Source organism: Hibiscus syriacus, unplaced genomic scaffold (assembly GCF_006381635.1).
Source record: "Hibiscus syriacus cultivar Baekdansim isolate YM2019G1 unplaced genomic scaffold, ASM638163v2 tig00005406_pilon, whole genome shotgun sequence".
Classification (NCBI taxonomy): Eukaryota; Viridiplantae; Streptophyta; class Magnoliopsida; order Malvales; family Malvaceae; genus Hibiscus; species Hibiscus syriacus.
In genome coordinates this window covers 1,273,553-1,299,545 of record NW_024062056.1, presented here as the reverse complement: position 1 = coordinate 1,299,545, position 25,993 = coordinate 1,273,553, and the positions used below count along the sequence as shown (strand labels likewise).

Sequence of the window (25,993 nt, the reverse complement as noted above, 5' to 3'; positions counted from 1 at the left end):
TTGCGCAATTCTTTGTTTTACTTAGCCAAGATCTATACTGGTTCCTCCTCATAAGTTAAATCTGGTCGAATTTCTATCTCTTCAGGTATGATGATATGGAATGGATCTGATCTATACCTTATAAGCATCGATACATGGAAAACATTGTGGATCTTGTCCATATCTGGAGGCAACGTTAATTGATTACAAGTCCGACCCTTTACAATATCTCATAAGGTCCAATGAATCTCAGACTCAGCTTTCCTTTTCGCCTAAATCGTAATACCTTCTTCCAAGGCGATACCTTCAGAAATACTTTGTATTCCACTCGAAATTCGATTTCTTTTCTTTTCAAATCAGCATAATATTTCTGTCTATCGGAGGCTATCTTGAAATTATCATGAATAATCTTTACTTTCTCCTCCATTTCTTTCATCAAATTCGGGCCAACTAGGTCTCGATCTTTTAGTTCAAACCAATTTAATGGTGTTCTGCACTTTCTCCTATACTATATGGAGCCATTTTAATGCTCGATTGATAACTGTTATTATAACCAAATTCTGCTAAAGGAAAATACCTTTCCCATGATCCTTTAAACTCAATTACACATGCTCCTAACATATCCTCTAATATCTGAATCGTTCTCTCTGATTTCCCATTTGTTTGAGGATGAAAAGTTGTGCTGAAATTCAAGCGAGTACCTAATGCCTCATGTAAGGACTTCCAAAATCTTGAAGTAAACTTTAGGTCTCGATCGGACACTATTAATATATGCACTCCATGAAGTCTGACTATCTCTTTTATATACAAGTTCGCATACTTATCCATTGAGTAATCTACTCGAAATGGAATAAAATGAGTCGTTTTAGTCAATCTTTACACAATTACCCATATTGAATCCTTTTTACCTGGTGACAAGGGTAATCCTGAAACAAAATTCATTATAACACGTTCCCACTTCCACTCAGGAATGGGTATCAGTTGCAGCAATCCGGAAGGCACCTGATGTTCAGCTTTCACTTGCTGACATGTCAAATATTTTGCAACAAACTCCGATACAACTCTTTTCATACCAGGCCACCAATAACGACTCTTTACATCATGATACATCTTATTCCTGTCTGGATGCATCGTCAAAGAACTATAGTGTGCCTCGTAAAGAATATATTTCTTCAATTCCTCATTATCGGGAATACAAAGTCTTCCAAGATAATATAAACATTTATAAGCCTTTATTTCGAAGTCTTTGGTTTCTTCTTTTTCTACTTGTGTCATCCTCGCCAAACACTTCTCATCTTGACCTTGTAGCTCTTTTACCTGATCCAATAGCATTGGCTTTAATTTAAGTTCAACAATCAAGGCACCATCTTCCTTTAAAGACATATGCGCATCTAAAGCCCGTAAAGTTTCAAAAGTCTTTCGACTGAGTGCATCAACTACCACATTAGCTTTTCCTGGATGGTAATCAATGATCAAATTATAATCTTTTAAAAGTTCAATCCATCTTCTCTGTCTAAAATTCAGCTCTTTCTGAGTCAACAAGTACTTTAGACTCTTGTGATCCGTGTAAACATGGCAACACTCATTGTACAGATAATGACGCCAAATTTTCAAAGCAAACCCTACCGCTGCCAATTCCAAGTCATGTGTCGAGTAATTTTTCTCATGATTCCTCAGCAGCTTTGAGGCATAAGCCACAACTTTCCTTTCTTGCATCAGCACACATCCCAGTCCATTATGGGATGCATCACTAAAAACAACATAATCTTTACCTGACTCAGGTTGCACAAGCATTGGGGCATCTGTTACTATTCTCTTTAGCATGTCAAAACTTTCTTGGCATTTCTCTGTCCAAAAAAAAGGCACATGTTTCCACAACAACTTAGTTAGCGGCAAAGCTAACATTGATAAGTTCTTAACAAACCATCTATAACAACCAGCAAGCCCCAAGAAACTTCTAACCTCAGGAATATTCTTTGGGGGTTTCCAATCCACTATGGATCGGATCTTTTTAGGATCTACTCTTATGCCTTCTATGGAGACTATATGACCAAGGAAAGCAATCTTGGCTAACCAAAATTCGTACTTGGACAATTTGGCATTCAACTTTTTCTCAGGAAGTGTCTGAAGAACCACTCGAAGATGAGCATTATGTTCTTCTCTTAACTTAGAATACACCAAAATATCATCTATAAATACCACCACGAATTTATTCAAGTAATATTGGAATACTCAGTTCATCAAGTCCATAAATGCTGCAGGAGAATTATTCAATCCAAATGACATCACTACAAATTCATAGTGCCCATACCGAGTTCGAAAAACTATCTTTGAAATATAATCCTCTTTGATCTTTAATTAATGGTACCCCGACCTTAGATCTATCATAGAAAACACCGATGGTCCTTTCAGTTGATCAAACATATCACCAATCCTCGGAAGAGGATAGTTTTTCTTTATCGTTACTTTATTTAACCAATGGTAATCGATGCATAATCGCATGACCCGTCCTTTTTCACAAAAAGCACATGTGCTCCCCAATAAGAAACATTGGGTCTTATAAATCCCTTATCGAGTAACTCTTACAGTTGGGCTTTTAATTCTCTTAATTCAGTCGGAGCCATCCAATATGGAGCCATTGAAATAGGTTTGGTGCCAGGGTAAATCTCAATCCTGAATTCCACTTCGCGATCTGGAGGTAATCCCTGTAATTCCTCGGGAAAAACATTAGGAAATTCCTTAACCGTGTGGATATCATCTATTCTAACTTCCGATATTCGAGTGTCTATCACATTCTCTAGAAAAGTTATACATCCTTTTGACATCATTTTCCTTGCAGTCATGGCTGATATCACATTTGATGGTGATTTCGTTTTTTCGCCAATCACTATTATTTCTGAGCCTTCTGCATCTTTTAAAAACAATCGTTTCTTACGAAAATGACCCATCCATAATGTGGAGACAACCAATCCATGCCCAAAATGATTTCAAATTCATCAAATGGAAACTCCATCAAGTTTGCCGGGAACACAATCTCTTGGATCTTTATAGGGCATTTTCTACATACCCGAGTTACTCTCGCACTGTGACCCATAGGGTTTACCGCTATCATCTTACTAACAATTGGTCCTAAAGGAATCCCTCTAGCTCTAACCAACTTTGTACTAAAATATGAGTGTGTAGAACCATGGTCAACTAAAACAAATACAGGCTCATCAAAATGATGGAAAATACTTGTTATGATTTTTGGGTCATCCCGATCCTCATTGGTCTTAATGTTGTAAATTCTAGCGACTCCCCGAGTCTTTTGTCTCTGTATTGAATTAGATTTTCCCCTCGATCTACCCTTCCGTTGCTTCTATTAAAGGCTGCCACCGATCTTTTAGGTTGCGCCGAATTATCCCCATATTTTTTAGGATAGTTTCGGGTAAAGCGACCAGTCTCGTCACATTGGAAACAAGCTCCACTGAGAAGTTTGCATACTCCACGGTGCAATTTACCATATGTTTGACATGTAGTCTTTTCCCCATATGCTCTACCCGAGCTAGCAGCAAAAGACTAGGATTATTTGTTTTTCTGTGAAGTTGCCGCAAAAATATCTCTATCAGTATATCTAAAACTCGAGCCCTTTCATCTTTTAACATGATGGGGAGTTGAAGGCATTCCCACTCTTTTCCTCGTCTGAAAACTCTGCTCCATAGCTAAGGTCTCCTCTTGAGCTCTTTCAATAGCCTTGGCTCAATTTATGACTTTTTCCAAACTCGGCAAGTTCAAAGCCAACATCAGCTCTTTCAACTTTGGCCTTAAACCCTCTATAAACCAATCAAGTCGTGCTTTATCATTTGGAACTACTTCAGTAGCAAAATGGCTTAACTTGTTGTACTCAGCCTCGAACTCATACACGGCTCGATCACCTTGTTTCAAATTAAGGAACTTTAACATCATTGCCCGTCTGAGCTGCTCACCCACATACTTGTTCTTGAATTCTTCCAGAAAGAATTGTCAAGTCACTTACTCCGGTGGTGCATACATCGTAGTATTTGACCACCATACTCAAGCTGATCCTCTAAGTAAAGATACATCTCCACCCAACTTTTTCGGATCTAAACAGTGAAGACTTTCGAGCATTATTATAACATCATTTAGCAATAAGTCAATCTCCATAAGACCCTCACCCTCTTCTCCCTAGAACTCTGGAGCTCCCAATCTCTTCAGCTCTTTTGGGATCAACATCCTCGGGGCTGGAGGAGCAGGGGAAGGTTGAAATCGAGTCAGTATGGCATCAAGAGATTGCATAAAAGTTTAAAACTTAGGCACAGGAATCCCCTGATGTGCAAGCACACTAGCATTCTCAGATGGGATCGACTGTTCACTATTAGCCTTGTAAATTTTGCTACCAGTTTTTTCTCTCATCTTTTGTTCCCCCGCTCTTCGAGAATTCAAAGATTCTGACATCTATTATGACATACATAATAAGAACTCAACAATTAGTAAGGAGTGTCATCAATCACCCTTTTAATGACACCATATCAATAACATTGACAATCTTAATAGCATATAATCCCTTTTTCTAATTTGAAATAAAACTGATTTTGGCCGAGAATCGGCTAAACCTATAACTATGATACCAATAAATGTAACACCCATCTCCCGTATACCTTTAAGTACACGAGATACAGATGACACATCACTTAATGAAACATTTACTCATTTGAAAACCCGTAAAATTTTGTTTCAAATTTTAAAACCAAACAATTTAACACCATGATTAAATATTCATTGAAACATATTACTTTAAATACATTACAAAATATTTTCTTAAGTTCAATTACATGTCAGCTAAGTTTCAAAATGAGCATGATTGCCCTATTGTTACTAACGAGTCAACCTTAATTGATGATAGCTGCTACTACTACTGCACTCCTTACTTGACTAGTCTCCTCTTTTACCTACGCATGGAAGCAACACACGTTAAGTATTTCCTTAGTGAGACATAATATTGTAAAGAAACATTAATGTATACATAAGTATATCATAGTTATTTAGTTTCGTACTAAATCATATACTCCTTAAGGATCATATAAATCATTCTCAGTTCAACAGATTCCCATTCACACAATTATCGTAATTATTCTTAGCATGCCTAACATATCTATCTTTCTTTATATTTTTCTTTTTCCATTTATCTCTTTAGTAATTATTCTTTATTTTCATTTATGGCATCCGTTCATGCTTATAATGCACCATTATGTATTTTTATTTATGGCATCCTTTCATGCCAATAATGCACCGTTATGCATTTCATTTATGGAATCTTTTCATGCCAATAATGTACCATTATGCATTTCATTTATGGCATCATTACATGCCGATAATGTACCGTTATGCATTTCATTTATAACATCCATTCATGCCGATAATGTAACACCCATTTCTAGTATACTTTTCCGTACACAAGTCATAAGTGTCACATGACTTTTAAAAACATTCACCCATTTGTAAAACCCATAAGATTTTGTTTCAAAATTTAAAACCAAAACATTTTAGTACAACAATAAAACAGTCGTTGAAACATATTATCAAAAGTATAGCTTTAATATATTACAAAACATTTTTTCTTAGTTTCGATTACATGCCAGCAAATTTTCAAAATAAACATGATTGTCCTACTGTTAGTGATAAGAGTCAACCTTAGATTGATGATAGTTGCTACTGCACCCCGTACCTGATTAGTCGTTGCTTTTATTTACGCATGAAATCAACACATGCTAAGTATTTACTTAGTGAGTCATAATATTGTAAAGAATATGAAATTTATACATAAGTATCTCATGACTATTTAAGGACGAATTAAATAGCATACTCCATAAGGATCAGATAAATCCTTCTCAGTTAAACTAGATTTCTTTCATACAATCATCAAAATTATTCTTAGTAGGCCCAGCATACCTATCATTCTGTAAATTTTCCCAATTTTTCTTTATTTTCCCTATGTATATTAAATGAGAAAGTAGTGTACATGTATTGCACCAAAGTACCAAATGGTCCTTTATCTTTTATAATTATCATGAGCGGCACCTTATATATTGTTAATACACATTTATGTAATTTCATTTTTGGCATCCTTTTGTTTCAATTATGCACTGATATATATATTTTCATTTGTGGCATCCTTTCATGCCAATTATGCACTATTCTTCATCTAACTTGCATTAGTGGCAGCTTTCTGCCAGAAATGCACCATTAGGCATCTATCTTGCATTAATGGCACTTTTCTGCCAAAAAGAACAGTTTGGTATTTAGTCTTTCATCCCAAAGATATTTAACCTTTCATCTAACTTGTATTATTGGAACCTTTCTGCCAAATGTACAGTTAGGCATTTAATTTTTTACTCAAAGGTATTTAACCTTTCATCTAACTGCATGATTGACACCTTTCTGTCAAATGCATAGCTAGACATTTAATCTTTTACTCAAAGGTATTTAACCTTTCATCTAAATGGCATGATTGAAACATTTCTGTCAAATGCACAACTATGCATTTAATCTTTTACTCAAAGGTATTTAACCTTTCAGCTAACTGGCATGATTGACAGCTTTCTGTCAAATGTACAGCTAGGCATTTAATCTTTTACTCAAAGGTATTTAACCTTTCATCTAACTGGCATGATTGACACCTTTCTGTCAAATGCACAGCTAGGCATTTAATCTTTTACTCAAAGGTATTTAACCTTTCATCTAACTGGCATGATTGACAACTTTATGTCAAATGCACAACTAGACATTTAATCTTTTATTTTAAAATAGTTTATACCCTATATTATTCATAGTTACAATTCCACACACATTATAAACATATATCATATAAGGTAAAACATACGTTAATTTAAACATTTGAGGTGAATTTATTGTGATTCTTCATCAACCAATATAATTACGATATATGCACTCACCTGATATATTGTAGTGATGTCCAACTACTCGACAACTTTGTCCTTGTCCTTTTTCTTGCTTGACCCGGGAGCTTGATTTCGATCTACTCAATCTTCCATTAAAGACATATACCATACTGATTGTTAGTATATTCCCTAACCTTTATACTTTAACAATACTTAAAAGTACTATTATTAAATTTTCAATAACAATCTCAACCCATCTTAAAATTTCTCGCTCAATAGTATCGATACCCCTACCATGGTATCGATACTTCTATATTGTGGTATCAATACTCCCTTTCAACATCGATACCATTTCGGCATTCTGGAATCCATGGCATCGATACTTTCCTTTTTGGTATTGATACCCCATCAGTATCGATACTAATTGCATTAGTACAGGTACTGTACATCATATTTCTACCCATTTAAACCTATAGTATCGGTACTGTTCTATCAGTACCGATACCCTTACCCAGATTTTTCATTTTTCAACCCGATTCTTACCCAAATTTAGTCAAATTTCCTTATGTTTACCCTTAACAATACTATTAAATTCTTCTTTACTTATCCCTATTAACTTTCCTTCATTTAGTTTCTTAAAACATCTAAAATCTCCCAATAACATTTCCATATAAGAATCATAGCACTTTTTCTAACATGTTTTTAATCTCATCCAATGCTTCTAATCTCTTATTTACTTCTTTGAGAAGTCAAATATAATAATAAACATCAATAAAAACTCATATTCTAACATATCATTCAAAAACCCATTTTCTTAAATCTAAAATATTTTATCTATCTCCTAGTTTTAATCTTATTTAACCCTTCCTTAAGCTTACATATCACTTAAGGTTGCAAAAACATACCATAATCGAAAGGAAAAACTAATTAAATGAAGTTTACCTTTGGCTATGGATGAGAGTACAAAGTCAAGGGAAGAAGAAGAAGAAGAAGGAAAGTAAATAACTTAACCTCTTTTGTTTTTAACTTTTCCCTTTTCTTAAATCCTATTAAAATTTGAGCTTTTAAATTCATTTAATTCCAAATGACCAAAATGCCCTTTCAATCATCCATTGTTACAATTTAATCTAAACCACTAATCCAAATCATTTCTCATCATTTCTCATTTAATCAAAGAAATCCTCAAATTTAAATCTTTTCGATAAAGTCACTGACCTGATGTTTGGGGTATTACAGATAATGCACTGTTATGCATTTCATTTATGGCATCCTTTCATGTCGATAGTGCACCGTTATGCATTTCATTTATGGCATCCTTTCTTTCCGATAATGCACTGTTATGCATTTCATTTATGTATTCGTTTAAGAGGAGTTCGTACTCTAAAACTCATTCATAATATCCTTTTTATACATTTAATGAAAACATATTAAATATTGTAAAACATACATTAAATTAAAATGTTCTAATTTGAATCATTGCGAATCTTCTTTATCTCAAACAAATACAATAAATGTACTCACCTAGTAATCCTCGCTAATAAGATGTAGTGATGTTTGGCTATTTAGCAACTTTATCTTTGCCTATTTTATTGCTAGACTCAAGAGCTTGGTTATGATCTACACAACCATCCATTAAAGACACATCCATACCAATTGTTAGTATATTCAATAACATTTATACTTTAATAATACTAAAAAATATTATTATTTTAATTTCTATAACAATCTCAACCTAGCTTTTATTTCCATGCTCAATAGTATCAGTACCCCTACCATGGTATCGATACTTCTATACTATGGTACTGATACACCCTTTCAATATCGATACCATTTCTATATTTTGTAATTCATAGTATCGATACCTTTATCTTAGAATCGATACTTCTATACTATGGTATCGATACTCTCTTTCAGTATCAATACCATTTCGACATTCTGGAATCTTTGGTATCGATACCTTTCTCTTGGTATCGATACCCACAGCAGTATTGATACTAATTGTATCAATATAGATACTGTTTTTCAAAATTCTTCAAATTTAAACCTATAGTATCGGTACTATTCTTCCAGTATCGATACCCCTACCCATATTTACTATTTTTTAACCCGATTTTTACTAGTTTTCCCCTTAAATCTCTTACTTTTACCTCCAACAATACTATTAAACTCTTCTTTACTTAACTCAACTAACTTTCCTTCATTTATCCTCTTATAACTTCTAAAATCTCCAAAGAACATCTCAACTCAAGAATCATACCACTTTTTCTAACATATTTTTAATCATATCCAATGTTTTTAATCTCTTATTCACTCCTTTTACAAGTTAAATATACTAATAAACCTCAATAAAAACTAATATATCAACATATCATTCAAAAACCTATTTCCTTAAATATCAAATAAAATATCCACCTCTTAGTTTTAATCTTCTTTAACCCTTCCTTAGGCTTACACATCACTAATGTTACAATTGCAAACCAGAATTGGAAGGAAAACCTAGTTAAATGAAGTTTACCTTTTTCTATGGAGGAGAGCACAACCCACGGGAGGAAGAAGAAGAGGAGTAAGTAACTTGACTAAATTTTTAACTTTCTCCTTTTCTTAAATCCCTATTCTTTTAAAAAAAAATGAGTTTTAATTTCATTTCATTCCAAAGTACCAAAATGCCCTTTCAATCATCATTTTCTTACTAATTGGTCTAACTCAAATCATTCCTTATACTTTAACATTTATTCAATTAAATCCTCAAAATTTTAATTTTTTTCAAAATAATCACTGACCTACTATTTGGTGTATTACAGTCGGGTTTGTGGTTTTCTTCTTCGACAGTGGGGAAAAGGCGAAAGTAGAGAGAAAATGAGAGAATACAGCTGAGAGAGGGTTAGGAAATAAATTAGAGTTTCGAAGAAATCCCTTAAAACGGGTTTATATCTCAGCCTAAGTGCGACGTCGTTTTGGCCAAGGGGAATCCGTGCGTTAGGTATGGGGAAAATAGCATGTTTGGTCCCCATGTTTTGTAATCTCACAGTTTAGCCATCAATTGAACTTTGTAATGTTCTGTTTCGGGCACTCATTCTTACTCATTTATATTTAAGTCATCATGTTATATGTTATGCCATTTTGTTAGCATTTGACTCTGATCATGATGTTTCTAAATATTTCATTTTAGTCATCTCTTTGTATATTGTTGCTTTTAAGTATAATTTTTATTTACCATTACGAATGTTTGTTTGTTTTATTTTGGTCCTGCATGTTGCTTTGGAATTTATTTCTATTTTAGTACTTATGTTTCGTGATATTTGCATATTAGCTATGATTTGTTATATGTTTATTATTATACCTCTAAAGTTGTTGTTCTTGCTATTTAATCCTTATTTACTAGATATGATCAAATTCTTTTACTCATACTTTAGTTTATCATATTTGAATATTTATTCCTGGTCCAAATTTGTAACTTTGTTTTTACTACCTGTATAATTTCGTGTATGTATATATATATATAAATTAAAACAATTGTTGCAAGCCTTATTTGTATGAAATTTTTATCACATGTATTTTATTATGCGCATATATATTTTATATATTTTAATTTATTATGGTTCCTTTACATATTTAAATATATATTGATTTTTAGCTATTAATTTATACTCCTCTATTTGTTATCACTCGAATGTTTTTCAAGAACATTAATTTTTAGAACAGGAATAGAAAACACCTCTAGATCAAAGCAGTGTGATCTGATATGACATTCAAACAATAATGAACTTGAATTAAATCAATCTTTTAATAATGATCATGCAAATTCTGATATTATTTATCTAAATAATTTTTAAAAAAAATAGATATAATCTTCTTTTACGGATGATAAATAGTTGAGATATCTTTCCCGATGAAGGATCATAAATCTCGATTTCAAGCTATAGAATTTTCCCTAATAATAATCATTCGAAGCAAATTAATTAAGTTCAATAAATGGATCATACTTTAATTATTGATGTGAATTCATGATTTACACCATTACGACAATGTATAAGCGACTAATTACCAATTTTTGGGCCCTTTGGGTGTGTTTATCCTTCCCAACGCGTAATAGACTCTCATACCTGTTAAATCGAATTTTTGGTAAACGCATACCAATTCTTGTCTTAAAAATGATTTTTCTTAAAATTGTTTTAAAAGCCATTTTTAGGTATTTGACCTACCTAACCCAAAGGTCGATGTCCCATTCAATTTAATTCAAATTAATTTGAAATCGCCAATTTTTCAAATCAAAATCATAATTGTTTTTTTAAACAAAATTGTTTTTCAAAAAAAATGGTTATGACAGCTTGACGACTCTGCTAGGGGACTTTTTTTTAGAGTCAAGTTGTAAGTCGTTTACACATTGTCGTTGTGGTTGAAATTTTGGGTTAGAGTCTATAGTTAACTTATGATTCATTTATTGAAGTTTTTAATTTCTTTATTTTTCATACTACCGATCTAATTTTTATTTTCAGCACTATCAAAATTTCTATTGAGAGTTTTTTACTTTTCCATTTTTTTAGTCAAAGGTTTGTATGTTTCTCCCCACACACATCACGAGCATTTACATGACATAAGCTCTAGACCCGAGCTTCATTTCAAGTAAGTAGGGGTGAATGCTTTACTCCTGTAAGAATTTATTCTTTGTATGAGTTTTAGCAAATAATCCCTGGGATACACATGCCTTATACCTTCGTAGGGATTTATTCCTCGTATGGGTATAAGAAAGTGAATCTCCTCGAATTGAACTCGATCTGTTTATGCCTATAATGGGTTAGGATTGAGGGTTTGGTAGCCCAATGGGGCTCTGACATCAAGGAAAATTTGAGTACCCTTTCCTCACAGAGTCGAAACCATGCATATAGTCAACCGTAGAATGGTCACCCTAGGTATAACCATATCGAACCTCTGTCCATCAGTAAGTACCCAAAATAAGTGTACACAAAGGAGGAGCATTTCTAAACCTTTACCTTTCACTTTAAAATTTGTTGAATAAAAGCATGCGAACTAGATACCATGCGGTTAGGATCAATTTCGTGAAGATAAATCATTTTGGGTAAAGAGCATGTTCGAGTAGGTTTGCTAACTAATGAAAACATGTTTCGGTAGATACCATGATCGGGTAGGTGTTGTATTTATTTTTATATAGCATCTTTTAATTTTACTGATTATATTACCCACACTAACTTATTTCTTTTCTTTTGTTTGTGTCATTGTTCATCCTTTTTGTATTGCATTTCATCAACATAACATAATGCGAAAGTGTTGATCCACAAGGGGAAATTCAAGTGAAAATTTTCACAAGAAGAGATAAAAAATTTCAATCAAAAAGTTTCTTACACAGAAATGCACCGAAGGCTAAAAGAAATTCATAGAGTACAAGAAGGAAACTTACTCGAAGATCGTGCAATATTTGAGACTGGAAAGATGATCCGAGGAGTAATCCAGTAGAAGATTTTTTATCTATGATCATTTCATCGCTAGTCATGAAGGAGCGACACAGTGACTTCAGCACTGCACGGGGGCGCATTAACGGAGTTAGGTTGAAGAGTGCTTGAGGGGCATCATTCTCAAGGACGAAGATCCAAGATGAATTAGTGACCCATTCCAGACTCAGCATCTAAGTGAAAGAATGTCTGTAAAATGGACTATCTTGATGGCATTCATTTAGGCATTTTTTCATGCATTAATCATGGATGCATGGATTTATCTCGTGGAGAACACTAATGAGGTGTTTCTAACTGTGCAACTTCATTCACACAGTACTAAGAATGGAAGCAAAATTTGAGAAACTGAAGAAAGAACTGGAAGAGAATTTGCAAATGATGCAAACAGATTGGGAAGCTAAAATGGAGCAAGCGCAAAAGGTCATTGTGGATTACATCTTGCAAAACCAAGACAACCTAGTTGACCAAATTGTAGCAAAACTGACTGGGCTCAACCAAGAAAGAGGCAAAGAGAAGATTTCCTCGACTAGAGAAACCTTTGATTGTGTGATAGCATATGCTAATCCATCGATACTCATTTCTTCTAACAAGCTTCCAAGCCACCAAGTAAGCTTCTCTGCCACTAAAACTCATGCAATTGTGTTAGGTCATCGGGATAATCCTACTGATCACAACATGTCATGTCCGCTCCTGGTGAGATGAAGAAAACCAAGAATGAGATCCCGAAGAACTTGAAAAAGTGGCGTAGAGAAACATTCAAGGGAATGAGAGGACAAATTTCTCATAATGAAATGGATGCAAGAGAACTGGTCTTAGTTCCTGACTTGGTGCTCCCGCCCAAATTAAAAATGCCCGATTTTGAAAAGTACAATGGAACCAATTGCCCTAATGCCCATCTCACGATGTTTATTGGAAGGATGACTGGATACACCAACAATGATCAGATGTTCATCCACTATTTTCAAGACAGTTTGACTGGACCCTCTTCTAAATGATATAATCAATTGAGTCGTACTCAAATCCGCTCTTGGAAGGATTTGGCTATTGCCTTTTTGGTCAATACAAACACATCACTGACATGGCCCCTGATCGAACAATGCTGTAAAATATGGAGATAAAGAGTGATGAGAGCTTCCGATAATATGCACAACGATGGAAGGATGTGGTATCTCAATTACATCTACCAATGATTGTAAGAGAGTTCATCACTTTATTCATCGATACATTAAAATCTCCATATATCGACCACATGATAGGAGCTGCCATTAAGAGTTTCTCTGACGTCATCATGTGTGGAGAAATGATCGAAAGAGCTGTCAAGAATGACAGGATAAAAAGTACTAGCAATACTGATATTGAGGAAAGAGTTTAGAATAACATAGTGGGATCTTATTTAGCTAATCAAGGGACCAAAACTCATAAGGTGTTTCGTGAAAATACTCACATCAATCCAATTCCAATGACATATGAGGAATTGCTCCCAACGCTAGTTGAGAATAACCTTGTGACTCTAGTTTAATCAAAACCAAGAGATGCCCCATATCCTGAAGTCCATGATGTTAACGCCATATGCAACTACCATATTGGGAGCTCAAGCACACCACTGAGAATTATGGGTCATTGAAGCGCAAGGTCCAAGATCTGATTGATTCAGGGGCATGGACATTCGATATGTAATGGGGCATTTCATCTTGTTTGAATTGTTTTTCTTTTTGTTCTTCCAATGTTTGTAAGTCATTTGACGTTCGAACATTTTAAATAAAACGCTTTCTTCTAAGGTAATGAGCAATGAGCAAATTTTAATCTTGAAATTATTTGAATATCAACTCAATTAAAAGCTCTTTAATAATTGAGGTTGTAAATCTTTGACAAATGACAAAATTGAACCCTGCAAAACAAGAACCCATAATCCTACTCCAGAATATACACCACAATACATACCCTTCTCTTGAAGGGACTAGGCTAGCTTTCTCCTCACATGTAGAGTTAATCAAGGGCTTGGCATTCAGGTATGTGTTAGGAGCGAACAAAATGGGGCATCTAGCACATGAAATTGCAAAGCTAATTGGTTTCTACTTTTGTTGAGGACGTTCAATGATGATTATGATCTTTACAGATAGAATGGTTGAGTAGGTTAATCTAGTTTAGGTCAGTTGCTTGGAAATTGAACTCTAACGATAAGATTTTCTGACCTTCAACAACACCTGGACTATAACAGGTTCTTCTTGACAAGCTTAAGAGATTGAATCTGTATACCCATAATAAATATATATATATATATATACAATAAATTTCAGCTATTCCGCTAAAGTAATTGGTTATAGAGGAAACTCAAAAGCTATGGCTTTATAAATATATTACATTCAAACCATGACATTAATCAGGTACTTGGCAATTCAGTGTTTGCTCCACTGTGATTGTCAAGTCAAAGGCTTTCTGACGACATGAATCCTTCAGCTAGCCAAATAAAGGTAATTATAATCTATGTATGTACAATAAAGCTAAATTCAGCTAGCCAAAACATGGAAAACTAAATCGAATTTATTAAATAAGGAGTTTCAGTGAATATGGACAAAGGGAGTTGAGGAACACCTGTTATAGTCAATTCCACACGAGCACTCATGAATCTCATTTTTAGATCGATATTTCCACACTGCCTTGGCTAGAGAAATCTACAAAGCTTGAACAAATGGAAGATTTCAAAGAACTAAAACAGAAGTGTTCTAAAAAGTCTAGAAATTGACTATGCTAGTTGCGTCATTTTGTCTGCCTCTGATCAATATGCTAAACCAAGAAAGAGGGGTATGTCCTAATTTTCATGATGATAGAGAAAACAAAAAAGATGAATTGATTAAACAAACCTCAAAATATAGGTAGCTACCCTCAAAACCAACCTGTCGATCTTGATATTTGTCAAATATTTGCAGTTATGAAAGATTAAAAGATCACTGGATTCTTTTAATATTCAACGAACTCATGTTTTGTGATTTGCTCCAATTCTGAGGCTGAAGAGGGAGCATTATTTTAGTTCATTTAACAATGAAAATTCACAAATTCTTTCTTCATTAATTTTTTTTCAAAGGAAGAAAAACATTTTCAAACAAAATAATCTCTCTGGAAGTATATCTTGGAATTCAATAAATAAATCTATAAAGTTCATGATCAAAGCTGGGGTAAGGGAAGCCATAATTTTTGGGGCAAAATTTGATGGGGCAAGGAAAACAAATTGCCACATGTTGAAGTCTGCAAGAATACACACTGGTGGAAAATGAAGACAACTGAATCAGGGATAAAATGAAGACTATTCAAACAACCATTCCCCTCTCATACATCAACATACATCTTTGCATACATGCCACCTGAAAGTTGCATATTTGCATCATACATTCATCATCATGTGCAATAATGAATTTGATTTTCCCTCTCATGGGGTTACTTTTAAAATTTCCACTTGAAACCTTGTCTTTATTAAAGACATTTTCCCCCTCTCATGAGGACAAATTCAAAAATTCATCAAATCAAGCACATAAAATAAACTTCATCTTGGCATCCATTATAACATCCAAGATAGTCATTCATATATGCATCATTTTTATATTGATCTTTCAGGAAATCAAAGTTTGGTGATAACCAAATGTCCTCAACATGAAAGAACAATGTCATTCACATATTTGACATCTTGAAGTGAACGATTATATCTTCTAAAGGCAGCTAGATCTCCTTAACATGCAGGAGTAGAATGTCTGTCTCCTTTGAGATTGTTTCTCTTGAAACAAAGTTTCGTCTCGCTTGAGATAGTTTTCCCTCGAAATACAAATTTTGTCTCGCTTGAGACAGTTTCTCTTAAAAACAAATTTCGTCTCACTTGAGATAGTCTTCCTTAAGACACGAACTTTGAGATTGTTTCTCTTGAAACAAATTTTGTCTCTTTTGAAACATCATCTGAGATTGTTTCCCTTGAAAAAATTTTATCTCGCTTGAGACAATTTCTCTTGAAACAAATTAACCCTAAAGATGGCTAGACTTCCTCATCACATAGGAACAATGTCATCCATCGACCAGATCTCCTCAACACGTAGGAGCCGCATCATCCTTAGATAACCAGACGTCCTCATCACGTAGGAATCATGTTATGTCCAATTTATCCCTAAAGATGGCTAGATGTCCTCATCACGTAGGAACAATGTCATCCACCGACCAGATCTCCTCATCACGTAGAAGTCGCATCATCCTTAGATAGCCAGACTTCCTCATCATGTAGAAACTGTGTTATCTCAATTTATCCCTAAAGAAGGCTAGACGTCCCCATCACGTAGGAACAATGTCATCCACCGACCAGATCTCCTCATCACGTAAGAGCAGTGTCACCCTTAGATAACCAGATTTCCTCATCACGTAGGAACCGTGTTTTCTTCAAATTTCCCTAAACATGACCAGAACTCTTCATAGCGGATGAGCAGTGTCGCCTTTAATATCAAGTTTCAAAGTTAAAAAGAGAACCGGACAAAAACTTGTTGTCATGTTATCGTTTCCCTATTCTTGTTAACACAATAATGTGCAAAGAGGGGAAGTTGTAGATACCCGTTTTTGTTCAGGTTTTAATTACGCTTATTAATCTATTATTATTATTATTATTATTATTATTATTACTACTACTACTACTACTACTACTTATAACATTTTAATTTACATTGTGTAGGCCCAATTTACAAGGACCCATAATACAAACACTCAAGCCCACCAAAACCCAGCTGGAGCCCAGACCCGAGGCCCAAGATCTAACCAGGTCCATGCCCAGTATTCAACTCAGACATATTAGGGTTTCTTCTCTCCTACAGCAGTTATCGTCGACCAAAAGATATCAGCCCACCCGCTCATGTAATGCATGCGCCAAACTCTTCAGCTCCCCAGACCGACGTATGCCCTTCACCGGCCATCACCCCAGTCGCGTGAGTCGCTGTCAAAAGCCCCTGAGCCGCCGTCATCATCAACAGTGACCGAACCTGCACTAAATCAATAAAAGATCAACTCAAATGAAAAACCCCAATAAAAAATCAAAACAAATCCAAAGCAAATCTTATTTTGTCAATCAATGAAAATAGGATAATGATATCCTATCTCCTCGACAATAGACATCATCAATCATCCATATGTAAGATAAAAAGAAGAGGGGGGCATTTTCGAAGAGAGAGTTTTTGGGGAAGAAGAAGAAAAAAGAAAAACTAGAGAGAGTTTTTCGGGGAAAAAGAGGAGACGAAGAGGGAAGAAAACAGAAAGATTCGAATGAGAGGAGAAACTAGAGAAAAAAAACAAACAAACTCCAGACTTGAAGAGATCCTTCAAACAGGAGAAAAAATAAGAAAAACATTAAAAAGGAAAAGAGATTACATTGCTCTTAATCGGAACAGTGACCATCGTTTTTTCACCGGACCAAGGACCTCTTGTTTTCGAATATAAAGGTATTGTTTTAAAATATGATTGTGGGTGGGAGCTCGGTTTTTAGGTTTGTTTTAGAGAGAGGCAGAGGAGAAATAGATAAGGTAGATGATGTTGTTGTGTTTGAATCCCCATGGTCGTCGATCTACGGTAGACGGGGTTGTGGTTTTCTTCTTCAGTAGTGGGAAGAGGGGGAAGCATAGAGGAAATGAGGGAATACGGCTGAGAGAGGGTTAGGAAATGAATTAGGGTTTTGGAGAAAACCCTTAAAACGGGTTTATATCTTAACCTAAGTGTGACGCTGTTTTGGCGAAGGGGAATCTACGCGTTAGGCATGGGGAAAATAACATGTTTGGTCCCTATGATTTGTAATCTCATTATTTAGCCATCAAATGAACTTTGTAATGTTCTGTTTCGGGCACTCATTCTTCCTCATTTATATTTAAGTCGCCATGTTATATGTTATGCCTTTGTTAATGTTCGACTCTGGTCATGATGTTTGTAAATATTTCATTTTAGTCATCTCTTTGTATATTGTTGCTTTTAGGTATAATTTTTATTTACCCTTACGAATTTCTGGTTCGTTTTATTTTGGTCCTGCATGTTGCTTTGGGATTTATTTCTGTTTTAGTACTCATGTTTCATGATATTTGTGCATTAGCTATGATTTGTTATATGTTTATTATTTTACCTCTAAAGTTGTTGTTCTTGCTATTTAATCCTTATTTACTAGATATGATCAAATTCTTTTACTCATACTTTAGTTTATCATATTTGAATATTTACATCTTGGTCCAAATTTGTAACTTTGTTTTTACTACCTGTATAATTTCGTGTATGTATATATATATATATAAATTAAAACAATTGTTGTAAGCCTTATTTGTATGAAATTTTTATCACATGTATTTTATTATGCACATATCTATTTATATATTTCAATTTATTATGGTTTCTTTACCTATTTAAATATATATTGATTTTTAGCTATAAATTTATACTCTATTTGTTATCAGTCAAATGTTTTTCAAGAACATTTATTTGTAGAATTTGCGTAGAAAGCACCGCTTGATTGAAGCAGTGTGATATGATACAACATTCAAACAAATAGTGAACTTGAATTAAATCGATCTTTTAATAATGATCATGCAAATTCCGATATTATTTTTCTAAATAATTTCACGGATGAGAAATAGTTGAGATAACTTTCCCGATGGAGGATCGCAAATCTCGAGATTTTTTTTCAAGTTAAAGAATTTTTTCCTAATAATAATTGGAAGCAAATTAATTAAGTTCAATAAATGGATCATACTTTAATTATTGATGTGAATTCATGATTTCCACCATTACGACAATGTATAAGCGACTATGTACCAATTTTTGGGCGTTGTGGGGGTGTTTATTCTTCCTCACGCATAATCGACTCCCGAACCTGTTAAATCGAATTTTTGATAGACACAAACCAATTTTTATCTTAAAAACGATTTTTCTTAAAATTATTTTAAAAGATGTTTTTAAGTATTAAACCTACCTAACCCAAAGGTCGATGACGACTCCATTCAAATTGATTTAAAATCATCAATTTTTCAAATCAAAGTCATAATTGTTTTTCAAAAAAAATAGTTATGACAATCTCCTTATTAGTACTACTTTTAATTATTGGGAGGCAAAAGAACACAAGTGTGAATATTTTGCAAGCATTGGGAGTAAAAATTCCATATTTTACAGCAAATACAAATTTGTTATAAAAACATTTCCTCAATGTTCAGAATCATCACCTCTGTCGAAGTCCGTTAAGCGGGACCAACAATCAATAGGAGAAATATTATACGAAATAAAGCGTTATTCTTGGTTAAAATCAAAGCAGGAGAATGCTCATCACAAATTGTAGCACCTGGAAAGATATATAAGAATTTTAGAGTTCTAACATTATGGTACAAATAACCCCAGGAATTTGACCTTGATGCTGCTTTCCTCATTCCATTTTCGCATTTCCCCAACCTACAAGCTCCTGTAGTCTATAACCGTCACTTCATCCTCGGGTGCATCTAGGTCTTGATAACTGCGTGAAAAAAAATATGGTGCACGCTTTAATTAGCTGAATATAGAAAGAGAAACACTATGGAAATAACTATTTTATTTAGACCGACAAATTTTATCAGACAAGGCACAAGCGGGGCTGGTGAGAAATGTGATGACCTAAGAGAATATTCTAATCACAATAACATCACCGGCTTCTATGCACCCTTCGATATTCCCTTTGTTACATGGATTTACTAGAGCCACTTTGTGATCTACATATCGCAAGTTTCCTACCTCACTTATTAGAACCAGAAAAAACAATTGCCGGATCAACATATTAACACTAGGTACAATCATAAAAATTATAAACATATATAGCTGCAGCGCATCCATATGGTTTGCCAACAGTAACAAACTTACCTTCGTAAACGCCGAGGATCCTGCCGGAAGCCAGCAGCAGGCAAAAGAAAGGGCGCCGGCCCTGCAGGACGTCCACTTCTACTATTGCCTTCGAAAGGAAGAGGACCACCCTGCTCTCTGAACACCTGCATTGCAAGTTCGGGTGGAGCAGGAACAAAGGGACCCAATGGACTGCAATTACACAATTATAAGTACTTGAGGAAATAATAAGCTAACTACTGCTACTTGTAGAACAGTATAAGACCTACCCAGCACCAGGAACAGGCATCAATACTGGTGGAGGTGCCATATCTGAAGAAAATGAAGTTGCAACATGCACCCCTTGTCCACCAAAAGCATCAAACATTAGATCATCACGATTTCCCCTATCAGATCCGTCATTGTTGGATGGAAAATCACTTGATTGAGGGTTCTCAGACTTATCATATCTATCACTTCCGTTCCCTCGGTTATCACGTTCTCTACGGGAGCCACGCTCATCTTTCAAACGATTTTCCAACATTTGACGTCTCAGAGACCTGCCTTTCTGCAAAAAGAAAAAATAAAAAGATAAAACGAAACACAACATCATAAATCTTCAAGAGCAATCAATACATAAAAAAAACAACAGTTGTAGCATACTGGTACAGATTGCTGCATTACAGGTGTCCCACCAGGTGCGTCTGGATCACTGTGAATGGCAACGGTGTATATTTTATATTAGTATCCTTAACACACACACACACACACACACACACATATATAACCAATAAGCTGCATGTAAGACCATGCTTACTTCATGTAGTTCTGGAAATAAAGCTCTTCACGCACTTTAGATGTTAGCTCCATCACAAGCTCCAGGTGTTTGAGTTTAAGATGCTTGTGCACAAACTCCACAGCATGAAAGAGCTTTGTGCAACCCTTAGCACCACAACCATACTTCCAACCATACTTTTCATCCCTGATTTTTCGGACAAAAGGATCCAAAGCTTCAACAGCAGCAGCATCTATTTTTTCCTTAGCAGTCATTAATTCCAAAGGATCTTGACCCTTCAACCTCTCTTGCCAGCGTGTGTCGAGTTTCTTTTCCCACTCAGATCCATTGCTAGTCACATCAGAACCCTTCCCCTTTTCTCTCACATGCCTAAGACCCTTAGGTTCACTTGTTTCAATCATTCCATAATAATCCAAGCCATGGACACGCCACAAGTAAGCTAAGAGTGTTTCCAGAAGCTCTACACCTTCAAGTCCTTTCACAGAGGTCAAGCCACGCACAATAATCACTGGGCCAGTGGAACTACCATGAGGTTTATCTCTATTTATTTGGTTTTCAGGTCCACTAAGAATATTTTCCTTGATTCCTTTTTCAGAGTCCAGTTTATGCACAAGGCTCTGTGCTTGTTCAATGTCAATCTGAATTCTTCTTGGATCAGAACTGATTGGGTGAGCCCTTGGAGCAGCAGAAAGGTCAGTTTCTTTAGCAGGACCCCTAGCATTCCGCTTTCTTTTGCCACCAATGTCTGCTTCATCTTCAGAAATAGGATCACTGGTCTGTCCTGGTTTATTTGATGATAAGGAATTGCCAGCAGGACTTCTGCATAACCAATATAAATTATTGGACAGCAGCTTGAAAAGAATTAGCAGGGAGAAAGGTCTAATATACATGTAAGTACGAAGACACATTATGCAGATCTTACAAGTCGAGCGTTCCACTCTGCAGATCAAGCAAAAAGTCCTTGGCAACTTTACAAGCAAGCTCATTTCTCCTAAAAAAGGAAATGTCAAAATCAAAATAAAACAAGAAATTGAAATAATGAATCGAGCAACAGTGCAGTAAAACCGCACCATGCTACAAAATGCAGTGCTGAGGGGATCTATCAGCTTAGTAACAAATTCATGACCTGAAACATCAAGAAATATGCAAGTACAACTAACCTTTCTATAACAGTTACCAAATTTGTTGGATGATATTTGTCTCTCAACCTACAACATAAAGAAGTCCAATTAGAACAGCGAGGTGAGTGGAGGAGGAATTCAGCAATCAAAGGGAAGTACCAGTCCTCATCTTTGTGAGCGTCAAAATAGGCTTGTTTCTGGGTAGATATATACTCTGACTTGTATTCTTGGTACCTACACAGTAAAAAACCACAGCTTCAGCCACAAGTCTCAAATAAGATAAAACTGAATCATAACATTATTCCTCGTTTGTACCTGCGCTCAGCTTCAGCAGGCAGTATATCATCCTCGAGCTCTTGAATGAATTGTTTGTATGACATCAATCCTTCTCTGAAACATTTATGCAACAACCAATGATAAGAACAGTTTTGAAATCATCTCAATCAAAATTTAAAAGAGACCTTCAATATGGCAGTCTTGTCCTATGCTACTTGGACTCAGGTACAGATGTCAGACACGGGTATGGATCTAAGTGTCAGACATGCCAATCACCTTAAATCTAGAACCTGGGGATACAGCTGAAAAGGGTCAGAGAAGAGGACATGGGTGCAGGGACTCTTCGAACAATATTTTTACAACTTTATTTTATAGGATAATTACCATAAAGTTAACAACTTCACATTTAAGATAATGAACATACTAATATTTAAGTAAAATATAATACATTCATATTTTATAAAAATAATATTGTTTTGTTTTTATTAAAAAATTATTTATAATAATTTAATTTTATAACTAAGAATCAAATATAATCTAAGATATAACAATCTACCATTTAGATTGGATTTGTACATTGAATTAAATATATTTTGGGCCTTAAACCTAAAACCAATGTTATGAATAATTATTAAATTGGATTTTGTTTAAAAACTAATAATATCCAAGTCTAGTTAAAGAATAGGCCCAAAATTCAATCTAAAAAGACTTCTTTTCTTCCCTTGTACGAAAACAGAACTCTTTAAATTTAAAATACCAAAAGTGGTTGAAGGTTCTTCTTCTCTTTGGAATAGCTCAAATCTTTTCTCATCTCTCTCTCCTTACCCATGATGGTAAGGATGAGATGTGCTGCTCCAAATCATGGGGATGGATTGATATCTCCTCAGCTTGATTTGCTGACCATGGGATGAAGATGGGTCCTATTTTTTGTGTCCGACCTATCCTGGGTCGTGTCATGTCAACGTGGGTACTTCCATGTTTTTGGTGAATGGGAGTAACAAAGCTCTTGCCAGCAATGCAATGAAAAGTAATTTAAAACTAATATGATACATGAATCCCTAAATGAGATGGAAAGCTAACCTTTGAATACTCCTCGAACTGGAGGCATCAACATAACCACGGCCAGAATCCCAATCTGCAAAAACAATATTATTTGGCAAACTAAAAACAGCATAAACAGAAAATATTGATAAAAAGTTTGTTACCGCAGAGTAGTATATGGTAATGCATCATCACCCAATGGAATTTTAGAAGGAACGCAACTACTACACATAGTGTCACCGTCAACTGTAATTATGCATCATTTCATAGATGCCCAAAGTTATTCTCGTCATATGCATCTAGATACTTTCCAAAATGATGCTACATCTAAAAGTGGCTCAATGGGAAACATTAATGCCAAAAAAAAAATATAGTTTTGTCTAGGTTAATCTCTGATTATTTTAATTTGATGCATGAAAATTAGAGCTATTCCTAACCAGTAGGAATTTGCATGCTTTTGGCTGCAAGAAAAAGGAGTATATAAATGTAGTTTAACATCTTTGATATATTAACAGAACCAAACCAACAAGCCTTAATCTCAATATCTCAGGGGTCTCAGTCCATGTCAAAAGATGTGACAGGATTTTACACTGGCTATCACGAGACTAATGCAACCCTCCTCCTTTATCCGGGCTTGGGACTGGCAGTGCAAGCACAGGCGGAGTTTAATAAATTAATAATAAGAGAAAAATAAGGCAGAACCAAAGGTCAAAACAAAAATGTTTCGAGATTGTTCCAAGTGCAAGAATTGAAGTTTGAGGAAATATGAAATTAGTTAAACAATTTCTAGAGTGGATCACCTTGATAGCCACCAGAAGAACGGCCAAAGTATCTGCCAGGAGGCCTTTCTTCGGGGAGACCAGCCCTTCCCATCACCTCACGATCATATCCACCACCATAGTCGTACCCAAGCCTGTCAAATCAAAATCGAATTAAACTATGAGAAAAATCTGAATATAACCAAAATTGTCAAGTGAAAATAACAAATCATATATGATTGAATCATAATATATGGACAAAATATGAGCATAAATTCACTCAAATAATGAAACATATAGTCATATAAAGAAGAGACGCAGGATCAAGAGCAATACGAGAAAACTGAATGAATTATCCATTTTCAAGTAACATTAAACTTCATTCAAGGTTCTTTTGCAGGGTCAGAAGCAACCATAGGTAGCAATTCATGCATTCAAAATACCGACACCATTGGCTAACAAGGTATACTTTACAAAAAATTACAGGAAGATTCCTAAGTTAATGATTATTCTCGATCTTAACGGAGTCGCAGTTAAAAAATTCCAAGATTAAATTGATTAGACTATTCTATCAAAAAATAAAAATTGATTAGAGTAAATGCTAAATTTAACAGATCACAAATAACTTCGTAGTATAAGCACAGCAAAAAAATCAATAGTTCAGATACATATAGCTAATTTAAGATGCGTCAATTTACATTTTAATTGTGATAAAAATGAATCTAGAAGAAATGAAACATTACCTTCTATCTCCAGGTCCAAATCCTCCTCTAGGGCTCCCTCTCCTCCCTCTGTACCCACCATCCTCCCGCCTAGACCTCTTATAAGGTGGAGACCTCCGCGGCGGAGGCGAGTGTATCCTATCCCTATAAAACGGCGGTGGAGGAGGGCTCATGCTACTGCGCCGCTTGTAATCTCTGTCTCTGGTGAGTGGAGGTGGAGAAGAGCGGTTGCGATCGTAGAAGTCGCGGTCCCGTCGCTCGCGTGAGTCTCGCTCTCGGCGTCGAGGGGGAGGCGGCGATGGGGGAGAGGAGTTGGGATCGTCGGATGGCGGAGGCTGTCTGTTGTCATTGCTGTTTTCATTGTCTTTACGGTCGCCGCCTCCGCCACGTCGGTGGTCGAAGGAATCAACCGGCATGTTTATTACGTCGGCCATATGTAGAGGGCGGTAAAACGGAACCCTAGAAGGAAAATATATAGATATGAAAATGAAAAATAAAATAAAATAAAAAGATAAGTTCTCTTTTTAATTCGTTTTTCGCGGGGACTGAGGATCGATAGCACAAAGTAAAAAGAAGGGTAAACTACACGAATGGTCACTAAAATGTGAGTACATTATTTATTACCCACTGAACGTTATAAATTGATCACTAGTGTTAGAGATTTGTAACATAATGATCCCATGAAATTAATGATGTGACAACATTAACAAAATTGGTAATATTTAATTTTATCCCTTAAGTACTGTTAAATATCAAATAAATCCTTGAAGTATATCTAATTTCCAATTTTAGCCATATAGTTGAAAGAGAAGCTTCCTCTTCTTCCTCACTTGTATTTTCTCTCTCAACTCTCTGGATAATAACGTAAATATTTCCCTTTATAAAAATTCTTCATAGGATTTTGAGTTATGCATCGTATACATGTGCACAGAAGCATTTATTCTGGCGAAACTTCATCACGTCCTTTTTATCCAACCGCAGTGCGTGAATTCCTAAAAGAGTTGTCTTTTTGTTTCTATCAGGCTTGTTGATAAGATCAGCTCTTCAATTGGACAAGATCCAAACTCAAAGCAATTGACAGGAGCTCTTCATGTCTG

General features: G+C 35.1%; 1 protein-coding gene across 1 annotated transcript; it reads right to left on the bottom strand.

The window, feature by feature from the left end:
- Positions 1-19,770: 19,770 nt before the first annotated feature.
- Positions 19,771-25,456, bottom strand: LOC120199300 (serrate RNA effector molecule-like). The gene is made up of 12 exons (XM_039200426.1): positions 24,918-25,456; positions 24,217-24,329; positions 23,456-23,510; positions 22,415-22,489; positions 22,259-22,333; positions 22,139-22,186; positions 21,901-21,969; positions 21,000-21,797; positions 20,846-20,894; positions 20,473-20,750; positions 20,225-20,395; positions 19,771-19,844 (listed from the first exon to the last, which is right to left on the bottom strand). Exons 1-12 carry the CDS (start codon positions 25,328-25,330, stop codon positions 19,784-19,786), a joined length of 2,205 nt encoding a protein of 734 aa, XP_039056357.1. The 5' UTR covers positions 25,331-25,456; the 3' UTR covers positions 19,771-19,783.
- Between the last annotated feature and the right edge of the window lie 537 nt (positions 25,457-25,993).

Coding starts and splice junctions, on each gene's coding strand:
- LOC120199300 (XM_039200426.1), bottom strand. CDS start 25,330: ATGGCCGACGTAATAAACATGCCGGTTGATTCCTTCGACCACCGACGT. Junction 22,334..22,414: donor CCTGCTGAAGCTGAGCGCAG/GTACAAACGAGG, acceptor TTTACTGTGTAG/GTACCAAGAATACAAGTCAG. Junction 20,396..20,472: donor ATGCCTGTTCCTGGTGCTGG/GTAGGTCTTATA, acceptor GTGTAATTGCAG/TCCATTGGGTCCCTTTGTTC.